Below are 17,983 nucleotides of genomic sequence, written 5' to 3' on the forward strand. Positions count from 1 at the left end.
TTATATATAAAACTATCTTATCTTATGAAATAATTTTATAAGATATATTTTCGATCGATCTTATTAATGAAAAAAATTGATATACCTCAATAAAGTGATCTCCTTGGACGAGCTGAAGAAACTCCTCCAAATAAGAGATGAACTGCTGCTGACCTGAAACCACTAACAAGAATGTTAAGGGGGGCCGGAAGGTGTTCCGGCGTATCTCCTCCGACGCTCAAGTCAGATGTTAGGATAGCGAAAATATAGAGAGTGGTGTGTGCCCACGAGTGAAGAATTAGGATGCAAATAATGAAAATGAACCTGGTATTTATAGGAGAGAACTCCGGATTTAACGCCTACCTTCCTTATCAAGAATCCGTGAATCCCGGGATCACAATCCCGAATATTTAGGCTGAGATCTCGCCCGAATCTTGTCTGACAAAGAAAATAACAAACATTTAATCTGAGCTGAACTGTTATCATGAGGACGCTATACTACCTGAGGTCATATGGAAAAGGGATGAGTGATCTATTGCTGAACCCCTGAACTCAACCCGAGCACTGATCCTAACATCTTAGCTAGCTCATCAAGGTTGTCCAACCCCTCTACCGAGCTAACTCCCTACTGACATCGGGGCTGAGATGAATTCCAGAGCTCCCAACCTAAGATGGAGATGATGGTGGAGGAGTTTGAAGGAGGTCCTGAGCTCCCGAGCTGAGCTCCTGAGCTCCCGAGCTGAGCTCCCGAGCTCCCGAGCTGAGCTCCCGAGCCGAACTGGATGATGTTGTGGAAGAGCTTGACTGAGCTCCCGAGCTCCCGAGCTCCCGAGCTGGGTGATGGTGGTGGAGGAGCTTGACGGATCTCCCGAGCCGACCTCCTGGACCATCCTGTCTATCTAAGGATTGATCTTTATCTTAGGGTCGTCTTTGAGCTGAGGTGATTTCCTCATCGGGGTATCACAAGTCCCTCCCCTAAAAGTCGAATTGAGGTCAAAGACTCGAAATTCGTTTTTATGTTGAGATGACCCTAAGTGGATGCCGAGCTAAGGTGCCTCACCGAGCCCAGCTGTCATTCCGGCCAGTACTATGTAACAGTAATTTTTTTTGAATTCTACTCGATCTGAGCCGTCCACCTGTCCCAAGATCAACGACCTGGATTGATCCGAACTTTCTATAAATAGGCCTCACTGTAAAAATTTCATTTTTACTTTCTCCGTCTCTTGTTTTCGTGAATTCTCTCTTGAATTCCTTTCTTTTTCCGATCTCCTTTGCTTTTCTTCCCTTCTCAAAGTTTCTGAGCTCCCTAAGTAAGTAAACACTCCTCATGGCTACTTCTTCCCGAGCTTATTCTGGAAGCTCAGACGAAGTATTTGCTGAGGTGGATCGATTTGATTCCCTCGCTCTTACTGCAGGAGAGCCTACAGGCCAGGATCCTGCTTTCGCATCATCCCCTGCTCAGGATGATGACCTGGGCTACGACCCTGAAGCCCCTGTGGTGCCGTGGTATGAGCAATACCCCTCCGAGCTGGATGCTTTGGATGAGGAGAAGATAAGAGCTCTATCCCACGCCCCTAAAAATTACAAGTTTGTCATTCCTGACCCCACAGACCGAGCTAACCACCCTCCTCCAGGATTTTATACTTTTTATTTAGATCAGCTGGAGGCAGGTCTTAGATTTCCCCTCCCCTTACTTTTCCAACAGCTCAGCCGATATTATGAGCTTCACCTAGGACAGTTCACCCCCAACTCCTTCCGAACTCTTTGTAGTTTTGTAGTTCTTTTTAGGACTCTAGGCTTTGAAGTTAACTGTTTTACCATTTGTAACTTCCTGCTGCCCAAACGTTCTGAGGAGGGCCCCTTTTATTTTTCCTGCCGACCCAACTGTAAATTTTTTAAGGGTTCTCCCAGCTTCAATAAAAATTGGAAAAATGCCTTCTTTTTTGTATGTCCCTCCGACGATTGGGACATATGTTTTGCCTGGAGGGATGTTCTCCCCCTCCTACCTGTTCCCACCCCGGGCTTTTGTCAAGGGAAATTGTTTACTGGAGCCCAAAGGGCTATAGGGGGAAGGTGCTTTGATGTCTCTGCCCTTTTGGCAGAGGACCTGCTCTGCAACCATGGGCTCAGCTCGGCAGATGTTTCCGTTCGAGGAAACTTAGGTACGGCCCTTCCCCCGCATGTGCTCCGCTTTACTAATATTATGCTATCTCATTTCTTGTCTTGACCTTCCCTATGTCTCGTGCAGAAAAAAGGGTTATGGACTCAGCAATGAGGAGAATGTTAGAGAAGAAGAAAACAACTGCCCCATCAGGGAGCCGAGCTGCAGGGAGCTCAGCCAAATCTAAAGCCCCTTCACCACGGGCCACCAACAAGCCAGAGCCTTCTGCCACCCCGTCCAAAGGCTCCAAAAGGCGGGCACCATCAAGCCCTCACCCGGAGGTAGTGGAGCTGGACTCCGGGAAGTCTTCTATTCCGGAGGTGGCACCCCTTCGTCAGTTCAGGGCGGAGAAGCCTCAGACTCCCGTGGTCCGGTGCAGGACCAATTTCTTCGAAATGTACCACGATGCCCTGCGCATTGTGGGGGTCGGGCCTACTCCCACGGCTGGGTCAGTCCTCCGGGATATGATTTCCCAGGCTGATGCCGATTATGTGAAAAGCCTTGGATGGGCTGAGCTGATGCAACATTCTAACACTGCCTCAGCTGAGGTAACCATCCTTTGTTCAGTACTTTATGTTCTTCTTTTGCATTCTCTTTTAATTGTCCTTTTCCTTTCCTAGGCTGCTGTCCTGAACGCCGAGATGTCCCTCCGAGCTTCCATGACTCGAAAGCAACTTTCTAAGGATGCCCGAGGTTATGAAGCTCATTTTGCTGAGCTTAGCCAGTTAGCGGAGGAGGCGAAGCTTGGTTATGAGAAGGAGGTAGCCAATCTCTGAGCCCAGATGGAGGAAATGAGGATGGGCTTCCAAACTGAGCGGCTGAAGCATCAAAATGACCTCCGGGTTTCCGAGGTGCAGAAGGAGAATCTTCGGGACGAACTCAAGGGGTCCCATGATCAACTTGCTCAGGCCCTTCAAGAACTAGAAGATTCCCGAGCTGAGCTTTTCAAGGGAGCTGAAGGCTTCAAGGAGGCATTCTTGAAGTCTGATGAGTATATGGACGAGGTGGCTGCTCAAGCCTATGGTTATCTGGCCAAAGGGTTCGACGGCTGCACTCAGCAGTTCAGGGCGGCAGGCTATCCTCCTGAAGGGACCCCTGTGGACTTCCTGGACCTAGACGGGTTTGCCCTCTCCCTTACCTCAGCAGAGGCAGCAAAAGAGGGTGGGGGCGCAGATGAACAGGGTGAGGATGAGGGTGAGGGAGAGAATGAGAGTTAATTTAGGGTTTTTGGAGATGTAAACATTTAAATTTTTGTCAGATTATGCAAACTCAGTTCTATTATTATTCTTTTAGGTCATCACAATTTGAGTTGCGATTACTAACACCTTAAAATGAGCTGAGCCAAGCTCCCTGGAGGGATGCAAAATTAACACTTAAAAATAAACGAACACCCAAAAGGCATTGAGCTGAGCTTACCTCTAGGTGGCCGAGCTGATCTCCTTAAGGGGAGGTAAAATAACCACTTAAAAATAAAACAACACCTAAAAGGCCTTGAGATGAGCTGATCTCTAGGTAGCCGAGCCGAATTCCCTAAGGTGGCCGAGCTCCTGAAAGCGAGGCAAGATAAATACTTAAAAATTAACCAACTCCTGAAGGTGAGCTGAGCTGAGCTCCTGAAGGGAGGCAAAATAGATACTTAAAAATTAACTAACTCCCGAAGGTGAGCTGAGTTGAGCTCCTGAAGGAAGGCAAAATAGATGCTTAAAAATTAACTAACTCCCGAAGGTGAGCTGAGCTGAGCTCCTGAAGGGAGGCAAAATAGATGCTTAAAAATTAACTAACTCCCGAAGGTGAGCTGAGCTGAGCTCCTGAAGGGAGGCAAAATAGATACTTAAAAATTAACTAACTCCCGAAGGTGAGCTGAGCTGAGCTCCTGAATGAAGGCAAAATAGATGCTTAAAAATTAACTAACTCACGAAGGTGAGCTGAGCTGAGCTCCTGAAGGGAGGCAAAATAGATGCTTAAAAATTAACTAACTCCCGAAGGTGAGCTGAGCTGAGCTCCTGAAGGGAGGCAAAATAGATACTTAAAAATTAACTAACTCCCGAAGGTGAGCTGAGCTGAGCTGAGCTCCTGAAGGGAGGCAAAATAGATGCTTAAAAATTAACTAACTCCCGAAGGTGAGCTGAGCTGAGCTCCTGAAGGGAGGCAAAATAGATGCTTAAAAATTAACTAACTCCCGAAGGTGAGCTGAGCTGAGCTCCTGAAGGGAGGAAAAATAGATACTTAAAAATTAACTAACCCCCGAAGGTGAGCTGATCTGAGCTCCTGAAGGGAGGCAAAATAAATGCTTAAAAATTAACTAACTCCCGAAGGTGAGCTGAGCTGAGCTCCTGAAGGGAGGCAAAATAAATGCTTAAAAATTAACTAACTCCCGAAGGTGAGCTGAGCTGAGCTCCCCGGAGAGAGCACAGTACGGATTTACAAATAAACTAACATTCGGAGGCGCTGAACAGAGCTGAGCTCCTTAAGGGGAGCAAAGTACTTGTCTTAAAATAAGATAACACCCGGAGGCGTTGAACAGAGCTGAGCTCCTTAAGGGGAGCAAAGCACTTGTCTTAAAATAAACTAACACCCGGAATTCGAGCTGAGCTGTAGGAGCCGAGCTGAGCTGCCGGAGCCGAGCTGAGCCTCTGGAACCAAACTTCCGAGCTGACCTAAAATGTTTTCTCAGATTGCCTAATTGGACTCCCGAGCTCCCGAGCTCCCCAGCCAATATTCCTGAACCGCCAGCTCATCTACATGAGACCACTATGAAGTGACCCGCAACTGAACTGCGCCCGAAAATCAGGGTCGAGGTGACTAGACTAAGGCAAAGGGCTGAACCAAAGTCATGGGCTTAAGAAGCGTGACTAAGGTGATGAGCTGAACCCAAGTCAGGGGCTTAAAAAGCGTGACTAAGGTGATGAGCTGAATCCAAGTCAGGGGCTTAAGAAGCGTGACTAAGGTGATGAGCTGAACCAAAGTCAGGGGCTCAAGGAGCGTGACTAAGGTGATGAGCTGAACCCAAGTCAGGGGCTTAAGAAGCGTGACTAAGGTGATGAGTTGAACCCAAGTCAGGGGCCTAAGAGGCGTGACTAAGGTGATGAGCTGAACCAAAGTCAGGGGCTCAAGGAGCGTGACTAAGGTGATGAGCTGAACCCAAGTCAGGGGCTTAAGAAGCGTGACTAAGGTGATGAGCTGAACCCAAGTCAGGGGCCTAAGAGGCGTGACTAAGGTGATGAGCTGAACCCAAGTCAGGGGCTCAAGGAGCGTGACTAAGGTGATGAGCTGAGGCACATTTACATCAATATTTCTGAAAAAATAACTGCTTATAGATAAACGTAGAAAGTAGCTTGTACAAATTACAACTTAAAGGAAAATTGAACTTGCAATATTTAAGAATAATATTTGCGTAAATTGTAAGCGCTCCAAGGTCTCTTCAACATCTTTCCTTTTGAATCCTCCAAGTAGTAAGCATCCAAACTGAGCCTCATCACCACCTTGTATGGTCCTTCCCATTTAGGGTCTAGCTTCCCTACAGCCACCTCCTGAACTTTTCTCAGCACCAAATCTCCTACCTGGAAATCCTTCCTGCGCACCCGACGATTATAGGACCGAGCTATCCTGTTCTTGTATGCCTCCATCCTGATAGCAGCAGCTTCTCTCTTTTCACCCAAAAAGTCCAAGTCTTCCCTCCTTCTCTTTCCATTTTCTTCATCATAGAAAATGATCCGAGCCGACTCCTCTCCAATTTCTACTGGCAGGACGGCCTCATTTCCATACACCATACTAAATGGAGTCTCTCCAGTTCCAATTCTTGGTGTGGTACGATATGACCATAACACACTAGGGAGCTCTTCCACCCAATTTCCCTGGGCTTGGCCTAAACGCGTCTTCAAGCTTTGCACCAAAGACCTATTAGTCACCTCCACCTGACCATTACTCTGAGGATAATGGACAGATGTGAAGTGTTGCTGAATTTTCATTTCTTTACACCAAGCTTGCACTCGAGCCCCTTGAAACTGCGTCCCATTGTCAGATATGAGCTTACGTGATACTCCAAATCTGCACACAATATTCTTTCACAGAAATTTCAAGACTTCCCCTTCAGTAATTCGAGCTAAAGCCTCAGCCTCAACCCATTTAGAAAAGTAATCAATGGCAACCAACAAGAATTTCTTTTGAGCTGGGGCTGGAGGGAAAGGACCCACAATATCAATTCCCCATTGATCGAAAGGACATGCTGCTACTATCCCTTTTATTAACGCTGCCGGTTGGTGCTGAAGTCTACTATGTCTTTGACAACTATCACAAGAAGTCACCAAAGTTATGGCATCTTTCAGAATAGTGGGCCAAAAATATCCCGCCAAGAGAACCTTACGAGCTAGAGAATAAGACCCTAAATGATTACCACAACACCCCTCGTGTATCTCCTTTAGGACATAATGAGCTTCTTTGGGGCCTATACACTTGAGAAGAGGTCCGGCAAATGACCTCTTATAAAGAATTCCCTCCATCATCACAAAGCGGAGACCCCTCTGTTTCAACTGATATGCCTTCTTCGGATCCTTTGGTAACTCCCCCTTCTCTATGCAATCCAAGAGCTCCTTTCTCCAGTCACTCTCTTCCTGAGCTAATGGTGCGAGCTCAGTAGAGGGTGTCAATTCCACTTGCACAACAACTTCCCTGGTCTTCCAGCTATGAAGTGAGCTAGCCATCTTGGCGAGATAATCTGCTTTTTCATTGTCCTCCCTCGGAATTTGTTCAAACAACACCTCATCAAAGAAACCCTTAGCTTCCTCTATCGTCCTCATATATTCCTTCAGCTTTTCATTTTTGACTTCATACGTTCCATTTACCTGCTGGGCTACTAACTGTGAATCAGAGTAGAGGTGCACCCGAGCTGCCCCAGCTTGTTTAGCTGCTCGGAGGCCAATCAACACAGCCTCATACTCTGCTTCGTTATTAGAAGCTCGAAAATCCAACCTAACTGCTAATCTGATCTCATCTCCACGAGGGGAGATCAAAAACACCCCCACCCCACATCCTTCACTATTAGAAGAGCCGTCAACGTATACTTTTCACAAATCCTCTGCTTCCATATGTCTCGTTTCGGCAATAAAATCAGCTAACGCCTGGGCCTTAACGGCCGTCCTTGGTTCATACTGGATATCATACTCACTGAGCTCCGTAGTCCACTTTACCAACCTTCCCGAAATATCAACTCGAGTTAATATCCTCCCAATATGGCTGTTGGTTAGCACCACAATAGGATGTGATAGAAAGTAAGGTCTGAGCTTCCTTGCTGTCATAACCAAGGCTAATGCTAACTTTTCCACCTCTGAATACCGAAGTTCTGCACCCTTAAGGGCATGTGAGAAGAAATAGATAGGGTGTTGAGCTGTTCTCTCCTGCCTAATAAGTACTGAGCTAACGGCCCCTTCCAAAGCTGATAAGTAGATGTACAATGGTTCACCAGGAATTGCCTTAGCCAACACAGGGAGCTCAGCTAGGTAACTTTTTAAGTCATCAAATGCCTTCCCGCATTCATCATCCCATTCAAACTTCTTGGCTTTGCGAAGCACCTTGAAGAAAGGTAAGCTTCTATGGGCTGATCTTGATATAAATCGAGACAAGGCTGCAATCCTTCCTGCCAACCTTTGAACTTCTTGCAAGTTACGGGGAGCAGACATGGATCGAATAGCCTGCACCTTCTCAGGATTGGCCTCTATGCCCCTCTCAGTAACCATATACCCCAAAACTTACCTCCCCTGACTCCGAACACACACTTCTCCGGATTAAGCTTCACCTGATAAGCCCTCAAAGTCGAGAAAGTCTCCTCTAGGTCGGCCAGCAACCCCACATCATCCTGAGACTTTACCAGAATATCATCTACATAAACTTCCACATTTCTGCCAATTTGGGAGGCAAACACTCTGTCCATGAGTCTTTGATAAGTGGCCCCTGCATTCTTCAAACCAAAAGGCATCACTCTGTAACAAAAAGTTCCATGAGAGGTGGTGAAACTTACTTTGTCCTGATCTTCCTACACCAGAGGAATTTGATGATACCCTTGATATGCATCCATGAAGCACAAGTACTGATGACCTGCAGTTGAATCAACCAATTGATCAATTCGAGGCAGGGGATAGCAATCCTTTGGGCATGCCTTATTTAGGTCCCTGAAATCAACACACATCCTCCACTTGCCTGAACTCTTAGGGACGAGGACCACATTGGATAACCAGGTAGGGAATTGCACTTCCCTAATGTGTCCTGCCTTAAGAAGTTCCTCTACCTCTTTTTTAATGACCTTATCCTTGTCTGGACCAAAGTGTCTCTTCTTCTGTTTTATCGGTCTTACTCCCGCAAGAATATTTAATCGATGAACCATAATTTCTGCACTGACCCCTGTGAGCTCCGATACAGACCAAGCAAAAACATCTTTGTTCTTCCTTAAGCAACCAACCAAATTTTGCTTCACTGATGGGCTCAGATCAGCAGCTAATTTGACAATCTGAGCTCCCGGGATTAATTCCACCTTCTCATGACCTTCTTCGGACATCAGAAGCACCTTCTGTCCGTGTGCCTTCAATGTTCGACCTATTGAAACCATTCCTAACTCCCTCTTCTTCTTCTTTGAATCAATCCTTACCTCATTCACATAGCATAACCGAGCTGCTTTCTGATCACCCCGAACAACCCCCACTTCTCTTCCACTTGGGAACTTCAACTTTTGATGATAGGTAGATGCCACGGCTCGGAAATCACTCAGGGCAGGGCGCCCCAATATTCCATTGAAAGAGGATGGTGCCTCCACCACGGTGAAGCAAGCCATTTTGGTTACTCTCTGCTCTCCACTCCCAAGGGACAAGGGGAGCACTATCTGTCCCAATGGTTGCAGAGCATGACCCGTGAACCCATACAACTCTGTGGTGATTGGATCCAATTCAAATCCTTCAAATTTCATTTGGTCCAGAGTTTCTTTAAAGATAATGTTTACTGAGCTCCCAGTATCCACAAAAATACGAGCCACGTCATAATTGGCTATAGTCAAGGTGACCAGTAGGGGATCATTATGAGGTAGCACCACATCCTTTAAATCTTCCCTTCCGAAACTGATGTTCGGGTCAGTGGGACAGCTGAGTTGCGAACTTACCTCAAAACTTTCCAACCTACGCCCGTGAGCTTTGCGAGCCCTTCCCGAATCTCCATCCGTACTACCCCCGGAGATCATATGGATAACACCCCGATCGGGATGATTTGCAATCTGCTGCACCCTATCTCCTCGACCGTTTGGAGGAGCTCTTCCCTGATGATCACCTTGATTCTCTCTATCTTCATTCCTTTGATTCCTCCATTGGGGAGCTCGGCCTTGGCGAGGAGGATTTGCTCTTCGAGTCAGCTCAGCTCTGATTCGAGGGTCATCATACATGATCCTTTGAACCTCCTCACCTAGCCTCTGACAATCATTGGTTATATGCCCATACTCCTGATGAAAATCGCAAAACTTGTCAGATGGCGGTAACCGCGGGCCTTTCTCAGCATTGCGGGGCCTCACAAGTGCTCGCCTATCCTCACATACTTGCATTGCCTTCTCCAGGCTCACCGATAGGGGTACATAGGGGTAGGGTCCTTTGGCCCTGTTCATCTCTTCTGCCACCCTCTTCCTTCCTCCTTCTGTCTTCCCCTCGGCCTTTGCCCCCACCTTGGCACTAGGCTTACTTCCAGACGTTCCTTCCTGTCTCCTCTGCCTCTGTGCATCCTCCAAATTCACGTACTTCTCAGCTCTACTAAGGAGCTCATCATAAGTCAAAGGAGGCTTCTTGAGTAAGGATCTGAAAAACTCCCCTCCTCTCAACCCTTGAGTGAAAGAGTTGACCAAGGTGTCCGCCGTGGCAGCAGGTACTTCCAGAGCTGCTGTATTGAAGCGCTGAACATACTCCCGCAACGATTCCACCTCAGATTGCTTCATATTGAACAAACTGATAGAAGTCTTCAAATATTTCTTGCTACTCGCATACTGGTGTAGAAAAGCTGAGCTGAAGTCATTGAAACTCTGAATACGGTCTGTAAAAGGTTGAACCATTGCTGGGCTGACCTTACCAAAGTAGTGAGGAAGACCCGACATTTAATTGCATCTGAATATCTATGCAACAAGGCTGCATTTTCAAATCTCCCCAAGTGTTCCTCCGGATCTGAGCTCCCGTCATACTCCCCTAAAGTAGGCTGCTTAAAATTTGCAGGGAGTTCCTCATCTAGAATAGCCCGAGCAAAAGGACTTTCCCTTTGTATAGGCCCAGGCCGACCTCCTACTTGCCGACCTAGTCTCCTAATCTCTTCCCACACTGCATCCATTGGGTTTGGCTGACCCACGGGAGGAGGTGGTGGATTGTGACCCATGGCCGCTTGCACCGTTTGAGTGATGAACTGGCTGAGCTGATCTACAGTCATATCCGCCACATTTCCTCTTCCCCTTCCTCTTCCTCTTCCTGCCATATCTACGTCTTAGCTCGATGTTCCCACAGACGGCGCCAATTGATATACCTCAATAAAGTGATCTCCTTGGACGAGCTGAAGAAACTCCTTCAAATAAGAGATGAACTGCTGCTGACCTGAAACCACTAACAAGAATGTTAAGGGGGGCCGGAAGGTGTTCCGGCGTATCCCCTCCGATGCTCAAGTCAGATGTTAGGATAGCGAAAATATAGAGAGTGGTGTGTGCCCACGAGTGAAGAATTAGGATGCAAATAATGAAAATGAACCTGGTATTTATAGGAGAGAACTCCGGATTTAACGTCTACCTTCCTTATCAAGAATCCGTGAATCCCGGGATCACAATCCCGAATATTTAGGCTGAGATCTCGCCCGAATCTTGTCTGACAAAGGAAATAACAAACATTTAATCTGAGCTGAACTGTTATCATGAGGACGCTATACTACCTGAGGTCATATGGAAAAGGGATGAGTGATCTATTGCTGAACCCCTGAACTCAACCCGAGCACTGATCCTAACATCATAGCTAGCTCATCAAGGTTGTCCAACCCCTCTACCGAGCTAACTCCCTACTGACATCGGGGCTGAGATGAATTCCAGAGCTCCCAACCTAAGATGGAGATGATGGTGGAGGAGTTTGAAGGAGGTCCTGAGCTCCCGAGCTGAGCTCCCGAGCTCCCGAGCTGAGCTCCCGAGCTGAGCTCCCGAGCCGAACTGGATGATGTTGTGGAGGAGCTTGACTGAGCTCCCGAGCTCCCGAGCTGGGTGATGGTGGTGGAGGAGCTTGACGGATCTCCCGAGCCGACCTCCTGGACCATCCTGTCTATCTAAGGATTGATCTTTATCTTGAGGTCGTCTTTGAGCTGAGGTGATTTTCTCATCGGGGTATCAAAAATATTAAGTTAAAATTATAACATTTCATTAAATATTTATATTGAAATAATCAACCCGCGTGGTTCAGTTTCTCGTCGGCCCACTGTGGAACGAAAGTAAGATGGAGAACGAGTCGACGAGACTTGGGCAAACCATGAAAACCAAGAATTGACTTTCTGTTTTCTAAGTCACAATATTTTCTATTACTTTCTTCTTTTTTTATTATTATTATTGTTGTTGGTGTGGTTGTGAAAATCATATTTGGAAGTTGGATTTTTTTTTTTTGGGGAAGCAACTGAAGAGTTTGTGTTTAGGTGGGATTGAGAGGTTTTTTTTGGGGTCCGCCGCTTGATTTGAGCTGAAATTTTCGGAATTTATCACCAAATTCTGTGTTAATGGGTCGTGGGCACACCGAGTTTTCACCATTGCTGGCACCGACTCCGATCACCCCGCAGCCGGAGATTGACCTTGAGAGTGGCACGGAGGACCAAATCCAATGCCGAATATGCCTCGAAACCGACGGTATGACTCCTCCAATCTCCTCGATTTTTCAATTTTTGACGATTTACTTCTGGCAAATCAAGCAGCTAACTTTGACAAAGTCGTGAGTTTCGCATGATTGGTGAGATGTTTACTTTTAAAAATAGTGGAAGGACGCGATACTCAAAAGTTTTTTTATTTTTAATTTTTAAAAAATAAAATATTTTTTTAATCACAACTTTAATCTTTTTTTTTGGGTGCCTAAAATCACTGGTAGCATAAAAAATATTTGGCCATTTACTGATGCAAAATGGAGGTTTTGATTGATGGTGTTGGATAAATGGACGCTAAGGTTGATTAACATATACTTCACTGCGTGAGTTTTTAGATTTACAAGCTACATTTTCTGATCCTAATAGGTCGGGATTTCATTGCTCCCTGCAAATGCAAAGGGACGTCTAAGTATGTGCACAGAGCTTGTCTGAATCATTGGCGCGCTGTTAAGGTACATATTTATTAGTAGCATAAAAGTTAATCTTCTATATTCCCTATCATTTGAGTTTCTTGCAAATCAAGTTTACTCGGCATTCTCTTTTAATTCTACTTCTGTCAGCCCACTGGATTCTGTTACTGTTCTACTCGTGCATATGATTTTCTTTCTTTTTTTTCTTGTTTTTTGGTGGTAGTATATTAGTTTTGTTAATTTAGTTCCTAAATCTGTCTGCCTATTTTGCCTGTCAATTGTTCCCTTTATTTCATCATGATTCCTGTTAGTTGATACGGCAAAGTATTTGAAACACATTTTCTGTTATGTTCGTTGAGTCGAACTGTCTAAACTAATGCTACTCCTGTATTTTCTTTTTCAAAAAAAATTAGCATTAGGATATTTGATCTATATTTCCTTGTTTGTATTTGTTGGTGCAGGAAGGGTTTGCTTTTGCTAATTGCACAACTTGCAAGGCTCCCTATTATTTGAGAGCTGATAACTTTCCTGATAGGAGATGGCGAACATTGAAGTTCAGATTTTTTGTTACAAGGGATATTACATTCATATTTTTGGCAGTTCAGATGGTAGTTGATTATTGGACACCTTTTCCAATTTATTTTCTGTTCCTTCCCATCTATTTTCTTGAGCTTATGTTGTGCATGATAATGCCATCAGCTCTTCCCTTTGTAGAATTTTTACAATTTTCATTACAATTGTTATAGGTTATTGCTTTATTGGCATACTTGGTGTATCTTATTGATGGTAGCCAGCAATTTCGGCTTCGTCTAAGCTTGGGTTTTGGCAGCGAACTTAGTTTCTACTATGTGTGTGGTAATACTTCTTGAGCTTCAGATTGATTATGATGCCACTGTCAAGACTTATCTTTCAAGTGGTCATTTGTCTGTAGCTTGGTTTGAAATTTGGAATGTATCACGAAAAATATGGCTGGTCATAACTCTTGAATATTTTACTGTTATCAGCAATTATTTTATACTCTATTTTGGTTTAATTTAGCACACTTCTGGGATTCTCATCATGGTTCTCTCAATTTGTATCCAACAAGAAATAAACAATTCACATTGACTGAATAAAGAACAACAGATTGGAAAGAAGGATATGAAATTTATTGTCAGAGCTGAAATATGCCATTGTGAATAATCTATATTTGGCACAGATGCAATGGTCCTATCTGTACGTATATTAAGTATTGAAGAATGGTTGTTCTGAGTACTGGCTTTCATACTAAGTTCCTGTTGCAAGCACATTTATGACATCCAACTTTTTTTCCCAGGGACTGTATTGTTTTTCGCTTTTCTCGGCTTATCTGGGTGTTTCATTACTTGTTTCGATCAAAGAATTCACAGCGATCTAGCCCTACCATGTCATGACTTGCATCGTTGCTGTTGTGATCCTGGGTATTAATTTTTTTTAGTATATGCTATCTTTCAATTTATCATAATATTGTAAATTTATAATCACCGCTGGTGGTCATTGGTTACTCTCATAGTTGTGTTTTGTTCCTTGTATCTACACTCTTTCTTATCAAACTTTGTTTAACCGACTTAAAGAAAAAATCTTTGATCTGCAATTCTTATTGTCGTACAAAATGGTAACCGGATTATTTGCATGGAGTTAGACCTATATGTTATGCCGAGGACGAAGCTCCATTTTGGCATAGCCTAGTGCGTAAACCACTTTTACGATGTGCTTCGCATTAATCCACAAATAGTTCGAATCAGTTTGATCTATTCATCTAACAATGATCTTATGTTTCTGTTATGATCGATTTTTTTTGTCTTCTGTTATAATTTTTGAACACTGAAGTCAGTGAAAATGCTATTACCTGATGGCTCTTGTGGTTGTGAATTCTGCTGAACCTGATAATCTTTTGTATTTTGAGTTAAAATTGTTTACCCTTGTGCCATTTGTTCAGGATGTGCGTTGACTGCCAATTGCCTTTTGCTCTTAGTTCGTGGTCTAGTAATAGCTCGTCGGGTGACAGTTGTGATTGTGCATCCTGTGAATGTGGTTGCCTGGGAGAAAATCATGAAGCTGGACTGCCGTTATTATTGATTGTGGCTATAATTGTTATATGTTTGTTTTCTTTAATCGGCATATTTTACAGCGTATTGGTGGCCACCATGGTTGGGCAAAGGATTTGGCAGCGACACTACCACATACTTGCAAAAAAAATGCTAACAGAAGTGAGTTGGTGCTTTTTACGATTAATTCCTAGTTGGTTAAAGTCCAGTTATCTTATTAGTTATGCTAAATGGAGCAGTTACTTGGTTCATTAGGTATTTATTATTTTCTCATATAAATAGCTTATATACTCTTTACTCTTTTATTTTCATACTTGAAGATATAGAGAAGATGATCATTCCTTCTCCATCGTTCTTGCTCTAGCAATCTTAATCTCAATAGTGCTGCATCTTTCTATTTGTTTGATTTTGCCAAGATCTGTTTACAATGAGCTCTCCAGTGAAATATTGCACAAATCGTGATTCCGTGTTAGACTTCGCATGCTTTCTGTTCAATGTTGCCAATGAAATAGTGTTTGACATTTTCTGTTTGAGGAACCGAGACTATATCTACCTCGCATTCCCCACTAGTTTGTTTAATTCTCTGCTATATATGTTGATTTGGTAGGAATATGTTGTTTTGAACGTGAATGATGAGATTAATGAAGCCACTTGGTCACCCCCTTCTCTGCCTCCTGACAATGTTCAGCAGCTGAAAGCTCTTGGACTTCTCTGACCTGCCACAATTTTAACATAGTATTCCCACGTCTATACATGGAACTGCTCTTCAGTCGGTATTCCTATTCTCTGTTAATATGCTCTGGTAATTATGTGGCATTGACATTGAAACATGCTCGTTTTCGATAGGTTTCGCTCGAATGTAATACTCGATTATGTACGTCAAAACATGAATTTATACTGCACGGTTGAATCCCTGAGCTGTTATCATTGTAATATATGCAACTACGAATTTGTTGGGGGTGCAGAATTTGCTTTTGCTAGGATCCGAGAGCCATTTTACAGCTGTTGTGTGTTTTATGTGTTGTTTAACGATTAGGGTTGCAACGTTATCACGACTATAAATTTAGGAAAGTGAAATTGTTATCAAAGTCAATATCACGTGTTCGATTCTCATTATTTGTAAGGTTGCAATAATTATCCATGCTGTTACAAACATTAAACCTCCTTAAAAGTTCATTGGTTCAAATATTCCGAAACGCTTGATAACATAATTTTATGATGATTGTAATGGTAATCGAAAAAACTAACAAAAGCAAGAAATAAAAATATACAAGTTGGAATGATTTGGGATCAGATGTGAGCCTGGCTAATTGTCAAGTTGCCAATTAATAACAAGCTAGGGGGAATGGATGTATATTCAATTAAAACCTGTATCTCCTGCAATATGTTAAATCCACGACTTCATTCGATGGATATAATTATGTCATTGTATTTATTTAATTACACAATTATATATACACGCCCTAATTCATATCCATCAAGCCTTAGGTTTTAATCAATGTACCAACAATATTCTTCCTCCAACATATTTTCAATTAATAAAAATCGACATCTTAATTAATTAATTAAATGTTCTTAACCCATCGATCTGTAGGATAATATTGTATATATCTGTATACTAATATTATATATGTTAATATTTAATATAACCACTAATCCAAATAATCAAGTTTCCAACATATGGACAGCTATTTATTCTACACAAACTGTGTTTTTTTGGTTTTTTGGAACACCGGTCTTAGGGAAGGAATTCTCTGCCTAAACAAATATATATTTTTATATGATAAACATATGTAGATATTTATATGAAAATCAAGTAAAGTGACGTCTTATACATCCAACATATGAATATTACTTCATCCGGTGATTATATTTATAAATATGTTCGTACAAGTAATATATAAGATACTAAAACTCTAAGATCTTAGTGTCAATTTCATGAGATATGGATTACCAACACAACCAAATTAAACTTATGATGAAATTTTTATATTAAACTTTTCGCTTGAATTGAGCCGATTAATATGATCGATGAATATAAAGTTAGATCACATGAGATGTACACAAGACAGTGTAGAATAAGTGCGTACGTGGTGCATCGTATGGACCCATCAAGTCATGTGAAATGGGTTTTCCAGAATATATGTATATATATATGTCAATAATGGACAGACGATGTAATTAATTAATGTTGTCTATTTCATCATCAGTTTGTGTCGGCGAGAAGCGTACTCTTACTGAGATCGAATTCAATTATCAACATATTATATATGTGTCATACACATACATATATAATTATTAATTCAGATGTGGAATTAAAAAGAAAACATTATATTATAATTATCATCACTTAAAAAAAGAAGAAGAAGAAATATTTACAAAAAGGTTGGCTATGAGAAGGGAATTAACAAACACTCTATATGTGATTGATTCTGAACTGCAAACAAAATCAGGCTTGCGAAAATCTACGTAAGAAATTACCGTGCAATGCATGCAGCAAGAACACCAGCTCCTCCCCACTCCCCTCGTACTCCTCCTCCTCCTCCTCGCTCCGCCGGTGCTTCACCGCCACCTCCTCCGGCAGCACCGTTCTCCGGCAGAGGGGGCAGGTGGCGGCATCCTGCCGCAGCCACGTGTCCAGGCAGCTCTTGTGAAATGTATGCCTGCACTTGAGTCTCCTAATCTCCTCCCCTTCTTCGTACGGCGACAGGCACACGGCGCATTCGGAGGAGTCAACTTCGAGCCCGGAGCTGTATCGACGGGCCGGGCTTTTCTCTTCGACGAGTTTGAGGAACTTGGCGGTGTTTATGGGGCGGCGCCGGACGATGGACCCCATGGCGAGGCGGAGAAGTATGAGGAGTTGAAGGAGCAGGATGGAGAAGAAGACTGTGGTGATTGTGTAGAGATGGAGTAAGAATTGTGATAGGCTTGCCATTTCTATTATTTTCATGGTTATTAGATGAATTACTTTATATATAATATATATTTTTTAAAAAATAATAATTTATATATATTCAATAATTATTCTTCTCACTCTACCTCTAACATTGCTGTCAAAAATAAAAAATAATAATAATAAAACATTGCTGTCCGAATACATTCAATTCAATATTCCGATCGATGTGGGAATTTTTTAAATAATTACGTTCTTTTTTTTTGGTCTTTTTCTATTTTTTATGATATTATTTCTGCACAAAAACTCTTATAAGACTATTTTATTGTATGTGACGGATCTTTTATTAATCCTTATGAAAAAAATTGTTTTTTTTTTAGAAATATAGATTGGATGGACATGTACATCTAGGAGGAAATCTACTCTTATTTCTGTTGACGCAAAATAATCAAATTATGTCGATGTTTCAAAACTCGAACAGTTTAAAAGATTTCACTCACCTCGACACTACTTATAATTTTTTTGTTGCAAAATGATAACTACTTGATTATACAATTTCTTCATTGATTTCCAATAATGAGTAATTTTA

The 17,983-nt window shown here is 42.8% G+C and overlaps 2 protein-coding genes across 2 annotated transcripts; one reads left to right on the plus strand and one right to left on the minus strand.

Moving 5' to 3' along the window:
- Positions 1-6,204: 6,204 nt before the first annotated feature.
- Positions 6,205-10,621, minus strand: LOC140890240 (uncharacterized). The gene is made up of 5 exons (XM_073297999.1): positions 10,229-10,621; positions 8,194-10,145; positions 7,889-8,115; positions 7,331-7,772; positions 6,205-7,174 (listed from the first exon to the last, which is right to left on the minus strand). The coding sequence occupies exons 1-5, from the start codon at positions 10,619-10,621 to the stop codon at positions 6,205-6,207; spliced, it is 3,984 nt and encodes a 1,327-aa protein (XP_073154100.1).
- A 968-nt stretch (positions 10,622-11,589) lies between these two features.
- On the plus strand, positions 11,590-15,452 carry LOC140890457 (uncharacterized). Its single transcript, XM_073298244.1, has 7 exons — positions 11,590-12,014; positions 12,392-12,477; positions 12,897-13,043; positions 13,182-13,290; positions 13,751-13,874; positions 14,393-14,663; positions 15,109-15,452. The coding sequence occupies exons 1-7, from the start codon at positions 11,888-11,890 to the stop codon at positions 15,214-15,216; spliced, it is 972 nt and encodes a 323-aa protein (XP_073154345.1). The 5' UTR covers positions 11,590-11,887; the 3' UTR covers positions 15,217-15,452.
- The last annotated feature ends 2,531 nt before the right edge of the window (positions 15,453-17,983 follow it).

Source organism: Henckelia pumila, chromosome 3 (genome assembly GCF_033568475.1).
Source record: "Henckelia pumila isolate YLH828 chromosome 3, ASM3356847v2, whole genome shotgun sequence".
Taxonomy (NCBI): Eukaryota; Viridiplantae; Streptophyta; class Magnoliopsida; order Lamiales; family Gesneriaceae; genus Henckelia; species Henckelia pumila.

Coding starts and splice junctions, on each gene's coding strand:
- LOC140890240 (XM_073297999.1), bottom strand. CDS start 10,621: ATGGCAGGAAGAGGAAGAGGAAGGGGAAGAGGAAATGTGGCGGATATG. Junction 10,146..10,228: donor GGGTCTTCCTCACTACTTTG/GTAAGGTCAGCC, acceptor TTTCTACACCAG/TATGCGAGTAGCAAGAAATA. Junction 7,773..7,888: donor TGTGTTCGGAGTCAGGGGAG/GTAAGTTTTGGG, acceptor AAAGGTTGGCAG/GAAGGATTGCAGCCTTGTCT.
- LOC140890457 (XM_073298244.1), top strand. CDS start 11,888: ATGGGTCGTGGGCACACCGAGTTTTCACCATTGCTGGCACCGACTCCG. Junction 13,875..14,392: donor CGTTGCTGTTGTGATCCTGG/GTATTAATTTTT, acceptor CCATTTGTTCAG/GATGTGCGTTGACTGCCAAT. Junction 14,664..15,108: donor CAAAAAAAATGCTAACAGAA/GTGAGTTGGTGC, acceptor TTGATTTGGTAG/GAATATGTTGTTTTGAACGT.